Source organism: Pan paniscus, chromosome X (genome assembly GCF_029289425.2).
Source record: "Pan paniscus chromosome X, NHGRI_mPanPan1-v2.0_pri, whole genome shotgun sequence".
Taxonomy (NCBI): domain Eukaryota; kingdom Metazoa; phylum Chordata; class Mammalia; order Primates; family Hominidae; genus Pan; species Pan paniscus.
In genome coordinates, this window is record NC_073272.2 from 139189906 (window position 1) to 139216476 (window position 26571).

Sequence of the window (26571 nt, forward strand, 5' to 3'; positions counted from 1 at the left end):
GACACAGAGTAGAATATTGCTAATTGGACATTAAGCCTTAGAATCCAGAAATCCAGCAGGAACCCCCATTCTGGAGTTAGATTTCATTCTGAGTCATCCACTTCATTGTAAAGTGGCCATTGAGAAGCACAGCCTGTTTCCCTTCCCTTCTGTCTGAGCTGAACCACAGAGAGCCTCAGTAGGTGAAGCTATCGTTCTTTGAAGGTGAGGGGGAAGAAGTGGTTGCTTAAAGACAGGATGCACATCAGACTGCCCTAGGATTAAAGAGCTCCAGGTAGATAACCATGGCTCCTGTTTATTAGATGACACATCATGCTTCCTGAAGATAATTTGGTTTCTCATTTAAAAATTAATGTCTATGCACCCTTATGTAACATGATAAAACTGAGTTTGTGGCTCTACTTTTATGAAAATTAGATTGTGGAATAAAAGTGAGAACAGGAAGGTAGAAAAATTTATGAGGCCTAGGCTACACAGGCTTTCTGGGAAAAGTCTGCCACATGGAAAAGACTTCTGCAGAACTCTACCTCACTCAAATTCTGAAGAACACCTTGAATAATGTTCTAGGCAGTTAACTGAGCCATAACAGGGGCCCAGGTGACAAATGGCAGCTAGTCACAGAGTGTTCCTTGGCATCATACCTTCTGACTAATGCATCCAGTTGTTTTTTGTTTTTTTTTTTTAACCTCCATGTCATCTATGGAGTTTTGTAGTAGGGCAGTAAAAAATAAACACTATTATTTCTGGATGTGGTTTGGGGCTCGGAAGTCATCATTCTCACTACCCAACCCCAAAGACAGGTGTGACTCAATGCCTCAGGGTAAAACATGTCCAGAGACATCAGTTGTGACCACATTCAGCTGAAGTTTCACATTGTTTCTAGTCACATTTTACTGGTTGCTTTATAAGTTTATATTCATGCAGTGGCTCAACTCTACTTAATGATAATACTTCAGGCAATAAAATAAAAAATAGATTAACATTTCATTTTTAGTAGCACTAATGAATAAACAGGTGTGACAATACCATAATCATTTACTGGATTTATTTTCATCAATAAGGAATAGTCTGTAGAAAGGGTTGGAAATGAGTTCGCTGGAAACATTTTATTTTTGTAGAAATTTTGCATAATTAGTTCAGATGCTGATTACATAGATTCATAGAATTATGGTACTCTGGGCAGACATACAATTGTATATGGTATGTTCTTAATCAACTTTGATTTATTTGTTATATTATTAAAGAAAATAGAGACTTCTTCCAGCTTCATTGCTCTCAATTACCTATAGAGGTACCAAATATATGCTGTAATTATACTTTTTAAAGCTGGTACTTCCTTAAATGATTAGGTTTCTCATATTTTTATTTCTTAAGGTTTTTATTTTTAAAAAGCTTTTCAAAATAGAGTTTCTTCTAATTAAGACTCAAGGGACATAAACATAAGCCTCACATCTCTGTGATAAAATAGAATCATTTTGTATGTAAGATTTTGCTCAAAGCAATGAAAATATGTACTCCTGAAATCTTACACTATGGCTTGCTCTAGCCATGCTCTCTGCTGCTGGCATCCTTGTCAGGGGAAGCCATTCACTAAAAAAAACAACTCTGACATTTAAAAATAAAATATATGTTTTTGGGAGTAAAGAAAGGAGATGCAAATATGTAACTCTCCCAATCACAGCTTATGTGTCCCTCACTGGACTCTATTCTCCTTGAGTACAGTCTAGTCATCTCTCTAACCCATAGAGTCTCAAGCACAAAACTGATTCTGAACAAACATCTATCTATTGAACCAAGATGAACTAAATGAACTTTAAAGACAAGCTGCAGAGTCTGCCTTTCTACATCTTCCCTCCTCCACCAAAACAGTAAGATGGCAATTTCAAAATACAACCCTCTGAATTATTAAGTTGTATATATCCTATACCCTGAGCACACCTGTAGTAACATGAATCATGGTTATATACTATCAAGAGAAAATAAGGGTCCAAATGGACAATAATGTATCTGTTGGTCAATATATCAGGTAGAAACTTCACAGGATGAGTATTTCCTCTGAAAATCACGAGAGGTTGTGCTGAAAACTATAGTTTCACTAGAGAGATGTTTACAACACCTTCAAACAGACAGAAGCTACCAAAGGGAGGTCTTCTGAGTGATTTGTGCAGTCTATATACGTGTATTTAAAATCTTACCTGAAATTAGTAGCACTACCAGCTAACAAATAACCTTCAGGCCATTAATATTAAAGACGTGCCACCTTATATAATTAAAATTTTTAAAGTATAATGAATGCTTACATATATAGTGTACATACACATGTATCTACTTTGCTATTTACATATTGCTCACACATGTACAATTGCTTACCAAATAATTCCTCCCCAGAAGAATGAGAAAAATACATAGAAGGCTAAAGAACCCCAAATCACAAAGTGATTTATCCACGTCCAGAATCGGGTATCCAAGGCAAGCTGAAAAGATACAACACAAAAGATTTCATGACGGTTACGAATCGCACCAGGCAATACGCTATAGTATCTGGTAACTAGTACACAATGATACCTATGAAAGGATCTAGCTTGGGCCAGGGATCCAGAGAAGAGGGGAACTAAACAGAATCCGGGTTTTTCAAAGAACAAGGGTGAGAAAGCTGAGCTCTGCCCTAAGGCCTCTAAACTGGCGTACAGGCTGGAGGTGTGATCAGGCTAAGTAGCTAGTAGGTGTAGGGCTGCAGATATCTCAGTACTGGGGAATGGGCAAGGAATGAAGTAATGGTAATATCTAGGAGGCCCAGGCCCCAAGTCCTCAGGCAATGGCAGCCAGGAAGATGATGGCAAAAGGAGACCTAGCTGGTGGGGGCAGATAAGCTGAAAAGAAGTAGGAGAGGGAAGGGGTAGCTAGGAAGGGCAGACAAACTACAAAACTTTCAAAGGTGTCGTGAAAGCTCAAACACAACAGACGGGAGTCACTAAATGCAAAGGCTCTATACATCTAACATCATGTAGCAATGAATCATGGGTTTGACTATGTAGTGTATCTTTCCAATTGCAAAACCTGTATCTAGTCCATTAAATTAATAAAATATTCAGTTAGATTTTAATCTCTTCATGTTTCTGCCAGGACCAATCATGTTTTCAGATTGTGGTATCTGGGGTTTTCAAATGTGATCTAAAAACAAAAGTATGGACTATTTCGCTTGCTTAAAACTTCTGGGTCACATGAGCTAATATCCAGAGCAGTTAATTTTTATAGAGGAGATGGGGTCTCAGTTTTGTTACTTGCTGTGACACCATGGTCATCAGCTCTCTGTTATAGTTTCTCATTTATAAACAGGATGTTGATAACATTATTAATGTAGCTCAGTCTTGAATTGCTATTCTTCTGGTTGCTAAGGAAAATACTAATATGAATCCAAAGATAATACTAATATTAATCCAAAGAGGAGGGAGTGGAAGTCTTTGAGATACACTTGAAAAACACTGTGAAGGCCATTTGGAAGCCCTGTGGCTATATGCAAGGCCAGGGGAAAAAAGGAGGGGGGAGGTGTCCATTTCAAATTGTGATACTGTGAGACATAATAAAAACCGAAAACTAGCATATATTGAAATGAGCACCATCCTAAGTGCTTTATTCACTAATTGAGTCCTCAAAAAGGGTAGGTGCTACTTCTATCTCGATTTTATAGAAGAGGAAAGTGAGGCACAGAGAGGTAAAGTTACTTGCCGAAGGACACACAGCTAGTAAGTGGCTATACTGAGATGAATTGTAATGTCCTTTTAAGGTCCTAAAATGTTACTGAAATAGATGAATAAAGCAAACATATGTTAGCTCTATCTGGTATAAGAAATAAACCAGGAACAAAAATTTAGAGGGAAAGGTAAGAGAGATCCTTTGACAATTATACTTCTGAATTCTGCTTCTAACCCCTGGGCATGCCAGAATTCATTTAAAGGTATTTACTCATGGAACCCATGTGAGGTGTTTATTATTGGAATGACAAAAATAATTTGATTATGCTTTCAACTATAAGAGATTCCCAAATCATGGGCCTCAAGGGTAGCATTCTGTGAGGCTTCACAGCATTATCACATGGCTGCATGTCAATGCCAATGATTTTGCCAAAATTACCTCCCTTTTGTTTACCTGCATTATATTCTTAGGCACTTTATCACTAACATGGGTAAATTTTAATGATGAATACATTTTATATATTTTTATTTTTTTATATTTATTTTTAAATTAAAAAAAAATATATATATATATAAAAATAGAGACAGGGTCTTGCTAGGTTGCCCAGGCTGGTCTTGAACTCCTGGGCTCAAGCGATCTGCCCACCTTGGTCTCCCAAAGTGCTGGGATTATAGGCATGAGCCACCAACCTGGCCATCAGTGATGAAAACATTTTATAAGATTTCACTACTACCAAGCTCTTTTTCACATATTATCTTGCTCATATATACCTGTTTTAGGCCTGGGGTTCTTAAACAGAAGTATAATTTTTAGAAGATTCAAATACTTAACATAATCACACACACAGACACACTCTCTCTCTCTCTCTCGCTCTCTCTCTCACTCACAGCCTGTTTATATGCCACTTATCATAACGCCTTAAAAACAGCAATAAAGAAGAAACAGATTTTCGACATAAGTATGGTGTTTGAATTTTTTTAAGTAAAACAAAATAAAGAGGATTACGATATACTGGGGAAAAAACTCATCAAAAAATAGTATACAAATACCCAAATCCCTAGTACCATACACATTTTAGTAAGTATTAAGGCAAACACTTGAATAACAACCCATAACAAGAAATAAAGGAGACAAAAAAATGGTATATTAGGATAAGACAAGAAAGTATTACAAAAACAGTATTAAAAAATACATGAATAAGTAAAAATCTAACCTTCAGGGTTACAGTGAATACTAAGACTGTAAAAACAATGGTTCCAAAAGTCCAGTTTCCGTATACCTGAAAAACATTTAATAATTACATGTACCATGTATATACAAGTATTATCTTAGTATTTTTTCATTTAAAAAATTAAAGCCAAGTTGAATCCTGTGTGTAAGTGCCAAATATTTTTGTATGAATTGTTTAGGGAAACAGCTAGTCAGTAAGATCAGGCCACAATGCCAGATTTTCCTGTGATCCAATTTTCACAAAAAGGTACACCACACCTGTGGCTGGTAGGGTTTATTTCTATTACTCCATGCAGCACTGAAGAGGGAACTCACTGCTGTGATAAAGGCCAAAGAAGGCAACTACTCTACTAACAGCAATGTTCATCAAAACAAGTCATTTGGATGATTCATGTCTCTAAAGAATTTGATATGGGATTTTCCTATAATATAGAACTAAACCTCTCAAATGAGCACTAATTTATAGAGAAATGGATTCACATTTTTTAAATGAGTCTAATTTTTTTGGCTGTAAATACAAGAGCTATCAGCATGTGCACATCAAAAAAAAAAGCAGATACCATGTATAAATCCAAATGATGGCAATGAATGGCACATATGCTTACCAAATGCTGCCAAGATCTGAATGCGTAACATTAAAACAGAAAATGAGATGTAAAAGGTTTTTTCAAAAAAATAAAAACAAAAATTAAGGTTAATAGAAGCAAAAAAAAGGATTCACTCAAATCATACATGAGTGTTATGTTTTGTTGCTAAAAGTAATTCATACACTTACTGTAATTTCAGCAAACATTTAGAGGGATGGTGACATATACAGTAAAACCTTATTAATTTGGACTTTATGAACTCAAAATGGGTAATGAATTAAACAGACGCTGAATTGATGCTCTCATGCACCACCTGGAAAGTTTGCTGAGCAAATGAATCACATCGACTATAGGAGAGTATCTGCCTACTTTGGAGCAAACTCCTTTTAAGCAGTAGCCAGCTACATAAAATCTGTCTGCCAAATAAAACTAAAATACAAAGTGAAAGTCGCACAATCAGTTATAAATCTGAAGAGGCCAGGAAATCATAAAATCAAATCCATTCTTCTTACTGATGGGCAAAGCTGACCTGGGAAACTGATGTGATTTTCCCAAGTACTCACAGGATTTAGCAGGACATTCTCTTTGGCAAGTTCTACATGTGACTACTTTAAAGCAGATCTGTGTTTCCCCAACAAGTACTTTATGATTAATAATTTTCATGGATTCATACTAAACTGATTTTTGTTAGTCCAAATTAGAGAGGTTTGACTGTAGTGCCTAATTTTAAAGTACCATTCAAATTCACTGAACCTATTACTTCTGTAACAGGTGTTACCAGGTTCCAGACATAGTATCCTCAGTAAATTCTTTTTGAACCTTAGCTTTCCTTCACATTATGATTATAAAGAATGAATGACCATAAAAGAAGAATCTCAGAAATAGCAAAGGAGAACTTAGTGAAAGCAGTATGCAAGGTAGTGTTTTTGTTTTCCTATTGTGTGGCTGCAGAAAAAGGCCTCAGCTGTCCCTGCCATCAGTAATTTTCTCCTAGAGTACAGCCAGGGCAAAATTACCCCAGTGCAACTGCTGAATGAGATAGTCATGTTCTGGGAAGACACTGGCAGGACCAGAGTAGCCTTTCTGCAGAATACTGTGCTTCCATTGGGAAGAGGAGGGAGAGAAGAGAATTCCTCTCTTCACATATTGGGCCAACACTCCAAAGATATGGCAGCTACCCGCTTCAGCTCCAAGCATGGAAGGCCACTATGAGTAAAAACTGAATGCGGCCAGGCTTTACTTTAAAATGGGAAAAACCCTTCTCACATCAAAGAGCAGGAGTCTGAAGTCCCAAGAACTCTGTTCATCTAGTAAAAATTACAGCCAAGTTAAGGTTCCAGAAAGTTTGCACATAAGCTCTCTAGTTAGCCATGCACACAGAAAGTGATTTCTTATTTCACTTTTATTGTTCTAAAGAAGCTGTGAGAACTAACTACCGTATCTTCAGAAAAAGTTTGTAAAATGATTACAGCTAGAGTATGTATATGACAAATCCAGTGCCTATGGGAAAAAGACAAGCCATGCTTATAATACCAAAAGATGTAATGACAGGTTCTTTTTACCTTTCCATTTTCTTCTAGGGATGCAGTCTGAAAAAGAAAGTAAGTCCCAAAGAAGAACACTGTCCCTTCAAAGGCAGCCAGAAATGTCCAATATAAGAAGGGGCCCAACTGTAGCATGGCATTGCCAGAAATTTTCCTATTGAGAAATGGGGGGAAAAAACCATTAGTGAAACTTTTCATTTAAACATACAGTGAAATGTCAAAGGTGGGCGTGGAATTTGACCCTGTTATAATGAAGGGGGCTACCCTTAATGGCCTGACAGATTTTTGGTAAAGGGTCAGACTGAGCCGAAGGCTGACCTTCATGCAATCATCTCCTGACTCAGCCACTGGAGTAAACTCTCTAAACTCTTCCAAATTTTTGGTCACTGACAACAATAACATCAATAATAATTCGCTTCCATTTAATGGTACTTATATACCAGGAACTGGGTTCACAGTTTTACAGACATTATTTTTATCCACATAAAAACATGAGATAGGTATTACTACCACTCACATTTGCTAATAATAAGGAGCCTCAGAAAGGTGTAACACAATGGTACCCAAACTTTGATGCACTTTGGAATCCCCTGAGGATCATTAAAAACTACTAATGCCTGGCTGCCATCTTTATTCTGATTTAATTGGCATAAGGTATAACCTGGAGGTCAGGATATTTTTAAAGCCCACCAGTTGATTTCAATGTGCAGTATAGTCTGGGAACCACTAGTGTAGCAGCCGTGCCAAAGTTCACTTGGTAACAGACTGAGCTAATATACAGTCCTGGATTGACTTGACTTCAGAGCATATGCTCTCAACCAAGCTACCAAGCTTTCCAAGAACAATTACAATATTTATTTTAGTCAAGATTTACTCCTGGAAATTTCACCTTTTTTTAGGTCTTACGGTGCCCTTTATATTTTTCCATCAAGTCAAATAACATGTTTGCAGTTGTATAATGATACTTTGATAAATGGGAGGTGGATAGATTAAGTTTAAATCTGTCAAAAATAGCACAACCTTCTCAGCCTAAGTCAGAACGCTAAATAAGGCTACCAATTCTAATGGAGCAGAGCTGCAGAAAAAGATGGGTTGGTGCATGTGTTTCTTTTGGATTCTATTTCAAATTGCTCTTAACATTTAATAAATGATATCTAATTACTCAAATAACATACTTGTCGCTAATACTACCAAGAATGTCACTGGGCTGTATCAAGTAAGAAACACCTTTGTAATATAAATGCAACTGATCCTTGTTCAGTTGGTATTGAGTACTGTGGGCCTTCGTGCACATGGCAATTATGCAACTTCTACCTACTAGGGTTTCCAGGTACATGCAGCGATCTGAAACTCAGGGTATGCTCTCTGTCCTAGAAAAATGGCAGAATGAGGTAGCTGCTTCCCAGAAACAAGCTCTCCCTATAGCCAGTAAGTCATGTTTCCAAGGCAACTAGGAACCACAGGTAAGGCACCTCCGTAAAGATCCTTGCAGGCAGTGCCCAACAACTGCCAGCCAATGTGGCTTTTGACAGTCACTGACTTGGGCTGGGGAAGAAAGGGCAAAAGCAGGAAGTAGTTCCTGTCTTTACAGACCATCGATGGGAATTATATCACATTCAGTGGGGGAAAAGAGCAGGAGCAGCATGATATGTTGAATTACAGGTCAGGCTTTCTAGCTGCATTCGAATAAAGAGGCTGTCAAAAACTCAGAATGGGGCAATCAACATGAAGGACAGCATGAGAGAGAATCAAGATCTGGGGAGAGGTTGATGAGCAGCAAAGGCCTGAGCACCTCCATATTATGGTAGGCAGCAGGTATACCAGAACCCTTTCTTTTGCCTTTTAAAGCTGTAGAAGAAACAAATTACACCTGTTCCCTCTATAGAAAAACTAGTTTATTTCTTACATTTCTCTTAAAAATATAAAAACATCCAATTATGTCGTCTCACATCCAAGTGTTTGGTAATACCCAAGTCACTAAATCACCAAAGGTAAAATCTATAATACACTACATAACGCCACTGATAATATTAATTGGCATACTGTACAGAGAGCCATATAGGAAGACCAGGGCCTCATGTTCACAAAAGAACAGTCAGAGTAATGAAACTATCTACAGTCTGGTGACAGGCCAAGAGCAGTGTCTTGTCAGAGCAGGCATTCACGACTTGCAAGTATGAGATCAAAAAGGAAAGCTGCACTTTGGGCTCGGCAATAGGTATGCCATGGCCTTTATTTTTGCATCAGATGTGGCAAGTCTACGCAAAATTCAATAAATCATGACCTACACCTAGCACAGTCACTAAAACCTTATGGAAACCCTTATGATATTTTGTACTCAACAGCTTTTTGCAGATTTTTGACATTCTTAATTTATGCAAGTGTTCAGCACAGCTCTGAAGGCTGGAGGAGGGTGTTAGAATAATAATAAGATTAATAGCTATCGTTGCTTGAAAACTTGTCAGGCACTATTTTTTTTAAGTTCTTTAATACATAGTGGCTCATTTACTCCTCACAAAACCATTGTGATTAGGTGCTACTGTTGCCCATATATTACTGAAGGTGAAACTGAGGCACATTGCAGTAACCTGGGTAAGGTCACCTGGTAAGTAGCAGAGGCTTTCAGCCCAGGTGTTAGTCTGAGCTCTTGGTGGGACGGAATGGGAGGAATTCTGCCTACTACTCCTCAAACCCCATTTCAACCAGAGCAACTGCACTATCGGGCTTCACTTTAGAAGTTGTCTGGAAACAACTATAGTTAAAACAATGTTTTAAAACCACTGGCTTGCTGGAAAAAGCACTGGCAAGAGGGTTGAATTCTGATCTTCATTTTGCATCTGGTTGTACCCTGTGCCCTGGTTCCTTATTTTCAAAAAGAGTGTAGTAGGAGCTGATGCTTGTAAGATTTCTACCAAAGTTCTAATGATTCTCCTCTACATCTAATTATGCATTTACAACAAATATAGGATCAGCAGAACATGTAAACACCATGAAGACGCAATCAGCAAACTCTAGACTGGGAGAAATTTTACAACATAAATAATCTGGTTTTGTCCACAAATAAATTGCAAGGTTAACCTAAACATTAAAAGAGACTCAGAAAGTATATAAACCAATTGCAATGTGTGGACCTTCTTTAGATCCTGATTCAAATAAGCATGCTATGAAAAGAAATGAGTCAACTGGAGAAATGTGACCATTGACTATTTGATATTAAGGACAAGTGATAGGGTATTATTATTTTTAAAAATCCTTGTCTTTAAGAGATGCATAATGAAATAACTGTTTTTGAGATTTACTTCAAAATAAGCCTGTGATAGAGCAGACGGGGTTATCAGTGGAATAGGAATGTCAAGGAATTGAGAGTTGTTGAAGCTGAGTGGTTAGGACAAGCTGAGTGGTTCAACAACTATTTACATTCATTCATTATATAATAGCATTCTCTCTACTTTTATGTATGTCTGAAATTTTCCTTAATAAAGACCTTTAAAATGATAAATTTCACAACTGTATAATTCTAACAATTGCTAAATGTAAATTTTATGAGTCATGCTGGTTAAAAAAAAATCCCTTAAATTTGTGTATCTTCATTTCATACAAATAAACCATCCAAACCTCTCTATTGCACTTGCTACCTACTATTTAGCAATGCTTACAATCTGCTATAAATTAATATCTTTATCCTTAGCTGTAGGCTACAATTCTAAAAATCCAATTAAATCATAAGTTAAACAACTGGGGCTAGTGCCAAGTCCCCCATCCACAGAGAAAAGCATCCATTTTCAACTGACACAAAATGAATACAATGGCTTATGAGTCCATTATTTTCTTCAACAGTTTTAGAATGGGGCTAACAAAGGTGGGGTGTGGGGCGGCTAATGCTATGGGTGCAGTTTACATGAGAAAGGGTAATATAATTTCATCAGTTCAATCTACAACAAGTAGGAATCAATATTCTAAACTACAGAAGATCTTTGTGTATGCTTTTTTTCTTTGCAGTTAAAATATCATGTCTTCCCATGAGACACTAGAACACTATGACAATATAGGTTCAAGTTTTAGGAATTAGTGACTCTGAACTAAATGTTTCACATATATTCAAGTACAGAACCCACACCTAGGAAATATGTCATTTTCCTGTTGAGCAGTCTGCTTTCAATAGCTAAAAATTCCAAACAGAACCATATAATCATACCACAAACCAAGTGCACAGTTCTGTGTTCTTCCCATCTGCAGATAAAATGAAAATCACAACATTGAAAGTCTTAGGGGGGTTTAACTATATATTTAACTTACATATACAATCGGGGATCTGAGGTCAGACTGTCAATGTTGATGTGCTGTTCCAGTAGACTATAGGCCAGGATGGGCAAGGATGTGAAGCAGATATTGTACATTGTAAGGTAAGCAGCATCATACAATGGCTAAAATGAAAAACAACAGAGGAAAGAAAGAAATTTCATGTAACAATCATCTACAAGATGATATTTATGTATGTGAAAAACTTACTAGCTAAAATAAGAAATTTTTTTACATGCTTTTGGTAGTGGCAAAGGAATCTGTAAATAAGGTCACTGCCTAGTAACTATAAAAAAGAAACTAACATATTGTGATGTGTCACATTAATACACCTCCCCTTTAACAGAATCTTATTCAGAATGTTTACATGCTATAAGCTGCATTTCTAATAGACATGAACAACTTTTCAAGATTGCTTAGTAGCTAAAACTAGCTATTCAGGAGTTACTTCAGCAAAGACCATTAAGTATAAGTGAGGAATCCTCAGAGAAACTAAATACAGGCAGCAGCCAGCCTGTGTCACAAATGTTTTGGTTAATATTTTACATATTTTTGGTTAGTATTTTCAAGTCCAAATTGTGTAAGTCTTTTCTAACATCCTCTTCCTGAGAAGTCCCACAGTTCCTCATGGCATGTGTTCTTCCTTCCTGAACTGAGTAATAAACCTAATTTGATCAACTACAAGTGTGTTCATGGGGGTCTTTGACTGGAGAACTTGGACAATCTTGAGCTCCTATAACAGAACTTGACATACAAAAACAATCAATAAACACTAGATGAATAAATGAATGAGGACAGATCGGAAGCTATAACATTTATAAAGGCCTGCTCTGATATTATAAATCTTCCTTTATTGAAAAAATTTAAAGTATTCTATGAACCTCATTCTGATGAAAGCATTTACATCAGTATTTATCTACACAGTGCTAAAGATTGTCATACAAACATTTTCTGTGGCCTGAATAAATAATTCCCCATACTCATATGTATTTTTCACATGTATAAATGCCCCTTAATAAAATGCATTAAACTATGACACAAATTAACAAAATAATGTATTTTCAATCAATGGCTACTAAAGATAATTACAAAAGGCTGGGAATTACTTGAATGGTGCATTAGTTAGTTCACTAGTTGACTTCAGAACATTTACTGAGTGCCTACTAAATGACAAGTACTAGGGACAGAGACGATTCCTCCCCTATCCACCAGGGAGTTCAAATTCTAGATGGAGAGGCAGAATGAGAGGTACACAGGGAGCTGGGGAAACCCAGAGGAGGGGACTACAACTCTGGCTGGCAGGAGAGACAAAGCAAATGATAATGGATGCAACATTCTCCATGAAGTTAAGAGACACTTCCAACGTACTTTCTATAAACAAAGATTTAAGCTCAGCAAAGATATTCCACTGAATTAAAAAGTACAAAAAAAAGTGTTGCATTCCTTTTTATTTTCAAAGGAGAGGACTAGTCCGTGGCATATAACACCACATTTTCTTTGGAAACTACTCATTTTCACTAATGAGTAAATTAAAAAAAAATACAACTCAGATTGATTGGTGTGTAATTTAGTCTTGAATTTCATTCAAACAAAAGAAGCATCAATCTACTTTTGTTTCACTATGGTACTTTAAAATCACATGACAGATAATTGTAATTCTTAGGTACATAATTAGAAGAGACAGAATATCCCCAAAACAAACAGATAAAAGTTGATAATACTGCTTTTTTATGAAACCTGTTACAATGTTTCCTTTTCATTAAAAAAAAAAAAAGACATTTAGTATCCTAGTTTTGCTAAAGAAAGGGAAGCTTTTTGTGTAAAGAATCTGAATCCTGGTCCATTTCTACATTCTTCATAGTCCTCCTCGCAAGTTCCAGAGAATGCCTAATGTGCTTCTGGACTGAAAAAGGCTGACTACTCAAAGGTACTCCAAAGATATTTGCAATAAAGGTTGCTACATTCAGCACTAGCACAAAACCAAAATCAAAAATAAAGATTTTGCACATCACATTACCTCCTGAGCTCTCCTGGTACTCTTTTACCTTCCTTTTACCTGGTACACTTTTCCTTTAAGATGTCGACGTTATTCCTTCCCGTACCTCCAGGTCTCTGCCCAAATGTCACCTCATCAGAGAGACCTTTTCAGATGTCTAAAACGGCAGCGCTCTCTCTCCCAGTCACACTCTATCCCTTTATTATGCTTTCTTTTTTCCATCATAGCATGTATCAGTACCCAACATAATATATTTGATTGTTGTCTTTCACCCTATCACTAACACACTGCAAGTTTCATGGGGGCAAGGAAGTTTATTTTGATCACTGCAATATTCTCAGCACTTAGCCTGGCACAAAGTAGGCAATCAAGAAATAGTTGCCAAATGAATGAACCTACCAGTTGAGCAACGGAAGGAGCCAAACATCAACTCCTATGGAACCATAAGCAGTTAAGGTAATCTAAGAAGACTGAAGACAATCCACGGTTTAAATCTCAGCTGGCTTTATAAGGAATGAGTCCTTTTCCCCCTAAAATTTGTGCTTGGTAAACATATTTTAAAAGGATAATAAAGCAACAGACTCCTTTCAAAATGAAAACAATATTTCCACCAGAACAAGCCAACTTACCTTTAGCACACTGCTACACATTAGTTAAGAGAATTTCAAATATACTTTTAATACTTGCATCCATCCAAGAAAGTAAGGAATTAGCAACATTTTGCTCAATAGCAATTTGAATGTTCAAGAAAAACAGATTGATCAGAACTTACGAAACTCTCTAATACTATTAATTTTGAATACAAGAAGGTTGATGGCACTTCCAAAAACTGCAAGATGCTTAATTTATAATGAAAGATTATCTGCTTAACTGGCACTACTGGGCTAATGACATGGCACTGATGTAAGAGACAGCATACCAAATAGTAAAAAGGCAAATTCAAGAGAAAGAGAACAGTCATTCCCATTGAGAAGAATGCATTCTCTTAAAAATACTGCCAAAGAGACTTCAACACCCTACTGGCAGTATGAGACAGATCACTGAGGCCAAAAATTAACAAAGATATTCAGGCCCTGAATTCAACATGTGACCAAATGGACCTAACAGACATCTACAGAACTCTCTACCCCCAAAACAACAGAATATACATTCCTCTTATCACCACATGGCACATACTCTAAAATCGACCACACAATTGGACATAACAATCCACAGCAAATTCAAAAAAACAAAAATCATACTAACCATACTCTCAAACCACAGTGTGATAAAAATAGAAATGAATACTAAGAAAATCACTCAAAACCATACAACAACATGGAAATTAAACAACCTGCTCCTGAATGATTTTTGGGTAAATAATGAAATTAAGGCAAAAATCAAGAATTTCTTTAAAACTAATGAAGAACAAAGATACAACATACCAGAATCTCTGGGACACAGCTAAGGAAGTGTTAAGAGGGAAATTTATAGCACTAAACACCCGCGTTAAAAAGAGGGCCGGGCACAGTGGCTGAAGCCTGTAATCCCAGCAATTTGGGAGGCCAACACAGGCAGATCATCTGAGGTCAGGAGTTCAAGACCGGCCTGACCAACATGCTGAAACCCTGTCTCTAATAAAATACAAAAATTAGCCAGGTGTGGTGACAGGCACCTGTAATCTCAGCTACTTGGGAGGCTGAGGCAGGAGAAATCACCTGAACCCAGGAGGTGGAGGTGGCAGTGAGCCGAGATCACACCACTGCATTCCAGCCTGGGTGACAGAGCAAGAGAAAAAGAAAGAAAAGAAAGGGAAATGGAAAGGGAAGAAAAGAAGAAGAAAAGGAAACCAAAGAAAGAAGTCAGAAAGAGGTCAAATTAACAACCCAACATCACAACTAGAGGAACTACAGAAACAAGAGCAAACCAACCCCAAAGCTAGAAGAAAACAAGAAATAACCCAAATCAGAGCTGAACTGAGGGAAACTGAGATGCAAAAAAACCACACAAAAGACCAAGAAATCCAGGAGATGGTTATTTGAAAAAATTTAATAATATACATAGACCATTAGCTGGACTAATACAGAAAAAAAAGAGAAAATTCAAATAAACACAATCAGAAATGACAAAGCAGATGATACTACAGATACAACAGAAATACAAAAACCCTGAGAGACTACTATGAACATTTCTATGCATACAAACTAGAAAACCTATAAGAAATGGTTAAATTTCTGGACATATACAACCTCCCAAGACTGAACCAGTCAGAAAACCAGAGATTTCCTGAATCCCTGAAAAGACCAATAATGACTTCAAAAACTGAAAGGTAATAAAAAGTATACCAACCAAAAAAAAAGCTCAGGACCAGATGGAGTCACAGCCAAATTCTACCAGATGTATAAGGAAGATCTGTAGCATTCCTACTGAAACTATTCCAAAAAAATTGAGGAGGAGGGACTCCTCCCTAAATCATTCTATCAGGCCAGCATCATTCTGACACGGAAACCTTGGCACAGACACAACAACAACAACAACAAAAAGAAAACTTCAGGCCAATATCCTTGATGAAGATAGATGCAAAAATACTCAACAAAATACTAGCAAACTGAAACCAGCAGCACATCACAAACCTAATCCACCATGATCAGGCAGGCTTTATCACTAGAATGCAAGGTTGGTTCAATATCTGCAAATCAATAAATGTGATTTATCACATAAACAGAACTAAAAACAAAAACCACATGATCATCTCAATAGATGCAGAAAAGGCTTTCAATAAAATCCATCATGTTAAAAACTCTCAACAAACGAGGCACTGAAAGAACATTCTTCAAAATAATAAGAGCCATCTAAGAAAAACCCATAGCCAACATCACACTTAACAATCAAAAGCTGGAAGCATTCCCTCAAAAACCAGAAGACTAGGATGCCCTCTCTCACCACTCCTATTTAACATAGTACTGGAAGTCCTAGCCAAAGCAATCAGGCAAGAGAAAGAAATAAAAGGCATCCAAATAGGAAGACAGGAAGTCAAACTATCCCTGTTTGCAGACTTCAGCAAAGTTTCAGGATACGAAATCAATGTACAAAAATCAGTAGCAATCCTATACACCAACAACATCCAAGCTGAGAGCCAAATCAGTAACACAATCCCATTCACAACAGCCACAAAAATAATGAAATGCCTAGAAATACAGCTAACCAGTGAGGTGAAAGATCTTTACAATGAAAATTGCAAAACACTGCTCAAAGAAATCAGAGATGACACAAACAAATGGAAAAACATTCCATGCTCTTGGATAGGAAGAATCAATATTGTTAAAATGGTCATATTGCCCCAAGCAATTTACAAGTTCAATGCTATTCCTATCAAACTACTAATTACATTCTTCACAGAATTAGAAATAAATATTTTAATATTCATATGGCACCAAAAAAGAGCCCAAATAGCCAAGGCAATCCTAAGCAAAATGAACAAAGCTGGAGGCATTACAATACCTGACTTCAAACTATACTACAGGCTACAGTAACCAAAACAGCATGGTACTGATACAAAAACAGACCAATGGAACAGAATAGAGAGCCCGGAAAAAAGGCCACATATCTATGACCATGTGATCTTCAACATAGCTGACAGAAACAAGCAATGGGGAAAAGAATCCCTATTCAATAAATGGCACTAGGATAACTTGCTAGCCACATGCAGAAGATTGAAACTGGACCCGTTTCTTATGCCATATACAAAAATCAACTCAAGATGGATTAAAGACTTAAATGTAAAACCTAAAACTATAACCACCCTGGAAGATAACCTAGGATATACCAGTCTGGACACAGGAGCTGGCAAAGATTTCATCGCAAAGATGCTGAAAGCAATAGCAACAAAAACAAAAACTGACAAATGTTACCTAATTAAATAAAGAATTTCTGCATACAAGAAGATGACTATCAACAGAGTAAATTGACAACCTACGAAATGGGAGAAAATATTTACAAATGATGAATGTGACAAATATGTAATATCCAGCATCTGTAAGGAACTTACATAAATTTATAAGCAAAAATCAAACCACCCCATTAAAAAGTGGGCAAAGGACACGAACAGACACTTTTCAAAAGACATACACGCAGCCAACAAGCATATGAAAAAACGCTCAACATCACTAATCATTAGAGAAATGCAAATCAAAACAAAAACGAGATACCATCTCACACCAGTCAGAATGGCTATTATTAAAAAGTCAAAAAAGTAACAGATGCTGGCAAGGTTGCAGAGAAAAGGGAACACTTGCAGAATGCTGGTGAGAATGTAAATTAGTTTAGCCATTGTGGAGAGCAGTGTGATGATTCCTCAAAGACCTTAAAGCAGAATTACCATTCAACCCAGCAATCCCATTACTGGGTATATACCCAAAGGAATATAAATTATTCTACCATAAAGACACATATACACGTTTACTGCAGCATTCTTCATAATATCAAAGATATGTAATCAACCTAAATTCCCATCAATGGTAGACTGGATAAAGAAAATGTGGTACATATATACCATTAAATACTATGCAACCATAAAAAATAAGATCATGTCATTTGCAGCAACACGGATGGAGCTGGAAGCCATCATCCTAAGCAAACTAACACAGAAACAGAAAACCAAATACAGCATATTCTAACTTATAAGTGGGAGCTAAACAATGAGAACATATGGACACAAAGAAGGGAACAACAGACACTGGAGTCTACTTCAGGGTGGAGAGTGAGAGGAGGGAGAGGATCAAAAAGCTACCTATCAGGTACTATACTTTTTACCTGGGTGACAAAATAAACTGAACACCAAACTCCTGTGGCATGAGTTTACCTATATAAACCTGCACATGCACTCCTGAACCTAAAAGTACAAAGAAAAAAAAAAAAAAAATACTGCCAAAGAATTAGGAAAAAATCACTTCCTACCAGGAGGACCCAAGAAGAATACATAAGTGTATTCATAAGTGTACTTTGTATTCACAGAAGCATATATAAAGCTTGCCTTTGAAATTTAGAAACTTAACACCTATGGCAATGTGGTAGCTCAGTTTGGCAAAATCACTGAACTTCTCATAGATTAATTATAAAATTTCTGAGTCACTGAGTACTATAGCTCCTGTATTTCGCTATACCTCCCACTAGAAGCAATGCCAAATCCATTTCAGTTTTTAAAACAAAGATGCCTCGCCATCCTACCACTTATGTATCAAGTTAATACATAGCATATTCCTTATGTAATACATGTTCAGAAAACAATAGAAGGCAAAACATCTATAGCTGCTTTACGTAATCCAAAGCTTTCTCTAGGAATCACAGGTTCTTGGCTAGCTTAAAGATTAATGCTTTTCTATAAAACTAACCTGAGAGCCTGCAAAGTTGGGAGATTCCATTTGATGAAATATTAAACTATAACATTTTAGAATTATGAAACACTTTTTATACATTGATAAAAAGAAAAAATTCAAAATACTCTTTTTAATGTTATCACAACTCCAACAGGATGTACCAAAAGCATTTCAAAATGAAGGTAACAATAAGAAAACTAGAAAAGCAAAGACATAAATATTTGCTGTTGTCAAAACCAAGAGATCATTTTACTTTGTACATACATCTCTAATCTCTAGAAATCTAATATATAAGGGTAATTTATTAACAGCAAATGTAAACTACATTATAACGAATAACTTGAGAAACAAACCTGTTGTGAGAATCCACAGAAGAACTGGTACAAAAACTGTGGCAAAATGAAACAAAGGTTCTGAAAAAAAAAAATTAAGACAAGGATTAACATTTTCACTTAATCAACTTGCTAAACTAAAATGGGAAACTATATTCCAAATAGTTTATAATTATTCCTAAATCCTTCTAATGTCAGAATGCAATAAACCTCTATTCCACAGACATAAGGAAACAACTAAAATAATGATTAATTCATATTAAGGCCAACTTTTGCCCTATCAAGGCAGAAGAGGATCTTATTTACTTTATGAGAATCTGTTGCTGTCCTTCTTCCAGGAAATGAGCTCCTCCAATATGAACACCTAATGATACTGTATCTTTAACACCAATTAGATTTGCAAATCATATAGTAGACTGACAATGCTGTAAGTGTACATTTAAAGTCAATTAATGCCAATAAATAGTTGGGAAATTATTATAGATTATGTTGACACTAACAATATCAACTAACGCTTTAATGCCTTTATTACTACCTCATCAAACAATCAACATATCATTACTGAGCATCTACTACACACAAAGGTGGCACACAGATGATAACAAAAAAAGAGTCAACTTCTTTTTCCTAAGTCAGGGCTCCCCCGCCCCTCCCCCGAGGCTGCACAGCAGGAGGTGAGTGGCAGGCAAGTGAGCATTAGGGCCCGAGGTCTCTGGTGCCAAAAAGGTTGGGGACCACTGTCCTAAGGGACTTATTATTTAATTTGAGAAATACTAAAAAGACAAGCAGAAAAGAAACACAAGCTGGGAATTCATAAGGTAGTAAAAGCTACTAAGTGTGATTATAAAATACTGAAAGTAATGTCTTTAAGCAAAACTACCAGCACTAGAATTTTCAAATAAGTGCTATCCTTCAAAGCAGGCTGTGAGCTTTTTTACTGTTACTTGGTCATGATGTCTCTGAACTTCTCTTCAAGAAGCCCCTTCAAGAGCCCACTTTCCAGTCATGCCAGAAAACCAGTCTCCTCCCTTCTGTCAGCTAATTCTCCAGAATTAGCTCTAGGAGACTTGAGACTGTTTTTAAAAATCAAATGCAACCTCAAAAGATGAACATCTACCACAGCTGAGGATATTTCGATCAATGTACTACTGGCTCTGGAGGATGTTTCTAAAGAAATGAGCTCAACATGTTTTGAATCGCCCCTGCAGCATGAGTCAGAGCTCCCAAGGTCATCACCTGGAAAAGCAACACTCATTTATACATTATCAGTTCTGGTACAATGCAAAATATAGTCCATAGTATTCCTAGAGTCACAGTTTATGAAAAAAATAAGTGTTCTGAGGTTGAAGCAGGTAGAGCTCAGTGGGGATCATGGGGATGCTTCATTGAGAAGGGAGAGCAGGTATCTACCTCACCCACCACAATGTAAGTCTCATGAGAAAAGGGACACTGCCTGTCTTATTCCATGGTGTATCCTCAAGCACCTAAAACAGGCCTTGGCACATGGTAACACATTTAAAATATATTTGTTCACTGATTGAATAAAGAACTTAGAACTCGAACTATGAATAAAGATGAATAGGACATGTTGATGGCAGGAACCAAGGCAAGAATGTATATATTTTAAACTTATATGGTAAGACAGGGTCACACTGTGGGGTGCATTAAAAGCCAGACTAAAGCTGAGACGGTGGAGAGTAAAGGTTCTAAGGGACAAGTTGAAAAGTGGCATTCTTTAAACACTAATCTAGTTGAATTATGTAAGGAGGATTAAATGGAGAAACAGAAGGCAGGAAGACCTGTCACTGAAGTACTCCAGGAGTGGGCAATAACAATTTGAAGATGCAATGGCGAGAGGATGGAAAGACTTCTCAGCTCAGCCAAATAGAGTTGAAAATTTTAGAAATCCTCTTGGCACAAAAGATAGTAATAAAAAAGAAATACTGCTGAGTCAGTAACCAAGATGATAATGGGCCTAGAGATACTAACGAAGACAGAGGATATCATCTACATAAATAACCACTGGTCAACATTTGCCATTTTAACGCTTGTTTTGTTCTCCTTAACAGAGCATTCCTTCCATCTGGTGGCAGTTGCTTAAATTGCAGGCCAAAACTCAAAAGAGGCAAAATAAGCCTCTGAAATAGGTTCAGATTACTAGGCAGATCTGTATGACCAATCTTCAAGGGATCTCCTACTAGGTGAAGGTCAAGAGAGAATAACCCTTTATTTCCATGAGCTGCTGTTACTGGGTGCAAGGCCCAAAAGACCCTAACTGTGACACATAAAAAGTCCTGGATTTGGAGTAAATGAATCTATGGTGGAACATCTAGCTCTGTCACCTCCTGGATGGAAAGCCAAAGGCAAGTTATACCATCTCTCTGAGCTCTACTTTCCATGTATTTTAAATGGAGATACTACTACTTGACTCATAGGATGTTTGTGAGGATTACATTTTTTAAAAAGTGATTTTGTGAACTCGCAAAATACCTTACACATATTGGGTTACCATCATCATTATCATCATTTTCCTCCTCCACAGTGTTTGGCCTGGCTACCAGCAGATACTGGCTACCAGGGTCTTAGAAAATTTGTGAAACTGGGTTCATAGTTTTATAAATATGTATTTTCTTTAAATATAAAGTTAGTAAGAAAGACCTAGGGTTGACTATAGACAACTGACACACAAAATCAGGTGCTGAGCTTTAACTCTTATAAAATATAGGGTATGAAATTCAAATATCATAACTACTTGAATTATATACTAAATACTATATGATTTGAGTAGTTGGAAGATGCACTAAATACTCTACCTACAAACTAGAATCTAATTAAGAAATTTGGTAAATTCTATTCCCTGGTAGACAATAACAAGTATGCAGACTCAGTCTAACGTATACGCTAATGCTTGGTGATAAAAAGGAAACCAAGGTATTGTTGAGGAAACTACTTCAGTGTCCAATATTGGGGATTTGCAATGTTGCACAATTATCATGTTTTGGAAGAATATTAAATTGGGTGAGAAAAATGTTCACAATATAAATTAAGTGAAAAAGGCAAAGTGCAAAGCAATATGTATTATACCAATATGTACAAGGTTTCTTTTGGAAATGATAGAAAAGTTTTAGAATTAGACAATGATGATGGTTGCACATCATAGTGAACACATTATAAGTAACTGAATTATACACTTTAAAATGGTGAATTTTAGGCCAAGCATGGTGGCTCAAGCTTGTAATCCCAGCACTTTGAGAGGCTGAGGGGGGCAGATCACTTGAGGTCAGGAGTTTGAGGCCGGCCTGGCCAACATGGTGAAACCCTGTCTCTATTAAAAACACAAAAATCAGCCAGGTGTGGTGGCATGTGCTACTCGGGAAGCTGAGGCATGAGCATCATTTGAACCCAGGAGGCAGAGGCTACAGTGAGCCGAGATCGCGCCACTGCACTCCAGCCTGAGCAACAGAGTGAGACTCTGTCTTTAAGAAAATTTTTCTTTAAAAAAAGGTGAATTTTGTTAAATTATATCTCAAAAAAATTTTAAAAACCTCTATGTAGTGTATAGTGTATAAAAGTATAAAAAAAGTACATATGTTAATTTGTATAGACAAAAGACCAGCAAGGTCACATATCAAAGTGTTACCACTGGTTCTCTTGGTTGACATGCTTATAGACAATTAGAAATGACTGCAAAAATTTCATTTTAGAAAATTTTTATTTTTGTAGAGACAAGGTCTCATATTATTGCCCAGGCTGGTCTCAAAATCCTGACCTCAAGTGATCCTCCCGCCTTGGCCTCCAAAAGCACTAGGATTACAGGAATGAGCCACTACCAAGCCAAAATGTTCTATTTTTTGATTGGTGTAATGGTTACATGGATGTATACATTTGGCAAAACTCATGGAACTGTACACTTTTGATGAATATACTTTATTGTATTTAATTTACATTTCAATAAGGAGGGCTTAAAAATTCCTATCAAAAATTTTGCATCAAAAGGCATTTCTGGTTTCTGATTCATCCAATAGACCACCTCTGCTTTGTTGACTGCAAATTTCAGTATGAGATATCAAAAGCAGCATTAAAAAAAAAAAAAAAAGGAAGAACAAAACCATGACCAAGCTGAGCCAATGCTGGATTAAAAAGAAATTAAATTACATATATTTTATCACATACCTTATAGAAGAAGTACTGTACAAGGTGTGCTATTCTCACATAATATAGATGTCCATGAGCCAACAGCAGTTTCTTTAAGTGTTTAAACTTTGGAACAGAATAATCGCTATTCCTAGCTGCTTGGCGACCTTCTTTGCCTTTAATACCTAAAAGAGAGTATCTCTATATGGTGAGCATTTTCTAGAATAAATGACTCCCTGATTTATCTTCACAGTTTCAACTTGGTTTAATGTTATAGTTCAATTCTATCAATTAGTTTTCCTTTTTTAAAAACCAAAAGAGCTTTAACAGTGACACTGAGACTTACCAAATAATTTAACTAAGTTTAACTGGTAACTCCCTATTCGTAATACAGTATACAACAATTAAATAGAATCATTATTTCAATCATTACAAGGTAAAAATTATCTGAAGAAAAAAACTCAACTTAAAAATAATTAAGTCACTCAGTAAGTGCTTAATTGTGTATGACGCTAGACTAGGTGCTATATTAAGGGAACTCAGAAACCTGGGGTTTGTGGTCTAGGAGCTCAATGAGAAGACGGTGAAATTCTTTCATGAATGAAACCCTGACTAGCAGCGCAAGGGTTCTATGAAGCTCGAGCAGCTTTAGGCCATTTGACACTTGGATAACCAATGAGTAGTACTTCAAGTTGCACAAGAAATAGGAATACTTCCAAATGAAAAGAACAATTTGGGAACCTCAACTGCAGTACAATAATTCCCAAGATATGAATTCCATATCTGGCCCCACCACCCTGCCAAAACAAACAAACTAGCTAACTAACTTGCTGGGGAGTTAGTTGTGTTGCCTAATAGCAACCAGAGAAGGGAAAAAAATGGTACAGGTGGTGGAAAAGCTGTTGTTGCATGTCAATATATAAATTCAACACTACAGCCCAAACCACCCATTAATACTGCCATGTTGAAAAACAGCCAACCAATTATCATTTCTTAGCCCCAAACAGTTGAGATGTCAAAAGATATAGTACAGCAACATAAGCAGGCAGTCTGGCCAGGGGCAGAAAATCAATAAAAATTTCATGCATGCTGTCAAAGTAAGAGCTAAACAATCAATTGTGCTGCCAGTAGCTTTGGGAAATTCACTCTACTTGGCTAATTGAAAAATATCCTTTAACTTTGTTACATTGCTACATTTCTACCACGGGGTAGGACCTTGGGATGGACATGTTGCATGATCAGATGAGGCCTTCATTTAATTAACAATTATCATTCCAAAATTCAAATTCAAGATGAGTAACCAAAACAGTCACTCTAGAATGTAAGACCACACTACCTAAAAGCAATACTGATACTTTTCACAGCTGCCATCTCATTAGATGTATCTTACCTATTCCCACATGGGATTCCAAGATCATACTAACATCATTGGCACCATCACCTATCGACAGAGTTATTGGGCTGCCTTTTAAATTCTTCACCATTCTGACAATCTAAATATTAAATACAAAAGAGGTGTAAAAAAGGTCAAAGAAGAATGTAAGATTGGGCTACTTTAGGGGTTTATGCCTCATTCACACTTGTAAATAGCAGCCTTGCAAACAGAAAGGTAGTTTGTGCATATACAGTCATCCCTCAGTATCCTTGGAGGACTGGCTCCAGGACGCTCGTAGATACCAAAATCCTCCTGCATACTTTAAATCATCTCTAGGTTTCTTTTAATAACTAACTACAATGTAAATGCTATGTAAATAGCTGTCATACTGTATTGTTTTAAAATCTGTATTATTTTTATTGTTATACTGTTCGTTGTTTTAGTTTTATTCTAATATTTTCAATCCACAGTTGTTTGGATCTGTGGATGCAGGACCCATGGATACGGAGGGCCAACTGTAATATGTACAATAGTGTCAAATTCACAGATGCAGAAGAACACAGCCATTCAAAATGTAACACCAGCACCCACATGTCCTAGTTCTGTGCATATATGAACTATCAAAAACTTTGCCTCTCATGCATATTAGAGGTCAATACGTTTCCTTCTTTTTTCATTGCATCATGTGTTCTTTCAGATCAGATGTTGAATGTGTGACAGTAGAAGCCAGAAAGCTGATTTGGGGTAACATACATAAGGCCACCAGAACCAAGTAGGAAGTCAGAGAACAATGTTTTTGGTTACTTTCTACTCTCTCCTCCCTGCTGACACTCTCACCTTCCCTAGGAGCACATCAACCCTTATTCCAACTTACCTAATGTTAAATTCTTGCACCTATCTGGCTGCCAATTAAACTTTAATAAATCTCTCACTGCTCAATATGATCTGACCTCTCCTAGGAGTAGCTATATTTTAAAAGAGGTACACTAAAGGGGTTGACATTTGCAGAAAGATGTCCAAGATATGTGTACAAAGCCTGTCGCTATTCCCTGAGTGTTTCTTCAAGATGTATAAATGTACTGAATAAAATGTTCATCCCTGGTATTAAAATACTTCTGCCTTGGGGTTCTCCAAAAACCTCCTGGCAGAGTTACTTGTGGGAAGTGCATTGGGTGATCAGCTGCCCTCCTACCCTATGTTTTAGATAATCACTGTTTGATGTGGCAAGCCACAAAACCCCTTGGAATCTAGCGGCTTAAAAAAAAATAATTTAGTAGCTAAATAATGCTTTGCAAAAATACTGTCCTCACAATTGTTCTGACCAGTTAACATAAATAAAATCCATTTTCAACATAACTGAAGTGATGAAAAATAATTCATGAGGCTAAGGCACCCTGCAGTTATTTCTTTAAATAGAATTCAATCAGGTTTTAGTTGTATTAAATAGTACAAAAAACCCCACATCCAATTCCACTTAACACAAAAATGATGTGACTATGAAATGCCAGCTTCCCCCAATCCCTCCCCTCAACTTGGTTCTTCTTAAAAACTTTACAGAAGACTGTCAGAAATAACCTGTAAGTGAAAGAATAAAAGACAAAATTAAAGAACCCAAACTAAATGTGTTTTTAATAGGCTACAATAATGGTTAACTAAGTGCACCTGTTATACTGTGTGCAGTAACGATTTGCACCTCAAGGAAAAAATACGCACCCAAGGTTTAGGGAAGGCAATAAAATTATCAAGGGTGACAGCTTCTGCATGAAAACATAGACTAAAAAGAGTAAAACTCTCCACTGTAGAAAGATAAAAGGATATACAATCATGGACCATAAAATCATGAAGGGATTTAGATTCGTAAATATGGACTTTTTCACTCAGCCCTAGATCAACTGGATTAAGACCTCTTCAATCTCTAGGATAGCTTCATGAAAAAAAAAATATTTTACCAAAATACTATCTATTCATCAAGTATAATAGCTTGCTTTATATTGTATACAGGAATGTGCTAAGAGCCAAAACAGATA

The 26571-nt window shown here is 36.7% G+C and overlaps 1 protein-coding gene across 4 annotated transcripts in view; it reads right to left on the bottom strand.

The window, feature by feature from the left end:
- The window catches only part of ATP11C (ATPase phospholipid transporting 11C), a 205913-nt gene that overhangs the window by 12279 nt on the left and 167063 nt on the right, over positions 1–26571 (bottom strand). For all 4 annotated transcript variants that reach the window (XM_034950760.3, XM_055106120.2, XM_034950757.3 and 1 more), the window contains 7 exons: positions 24560–24662; positions 23209–23354; positions 19057–19116; positions 11351–11478; positions 7073–7208; positions 4907–4972; positions 2371–2474 (listed from right to left, as the gene is read on the bottom strand). In XM_034950760.3, the coding sequence (XP_034806651.1) occupies positions 2371–2474; positions 4907–4972; positions 7073–7208; positions 11351–11478; positions 19057–19116; positions 23209–23354; positions 24560–24662 (743 nt within the window). The remainder of the gene's footprint in view (positions 1–2370; positions 2475–4906; positions 4973–7072; positions 7209–11350; positions 11479–19056; positions 19117–23208; positions 23355–24559; positions 24663–26571) is intronic.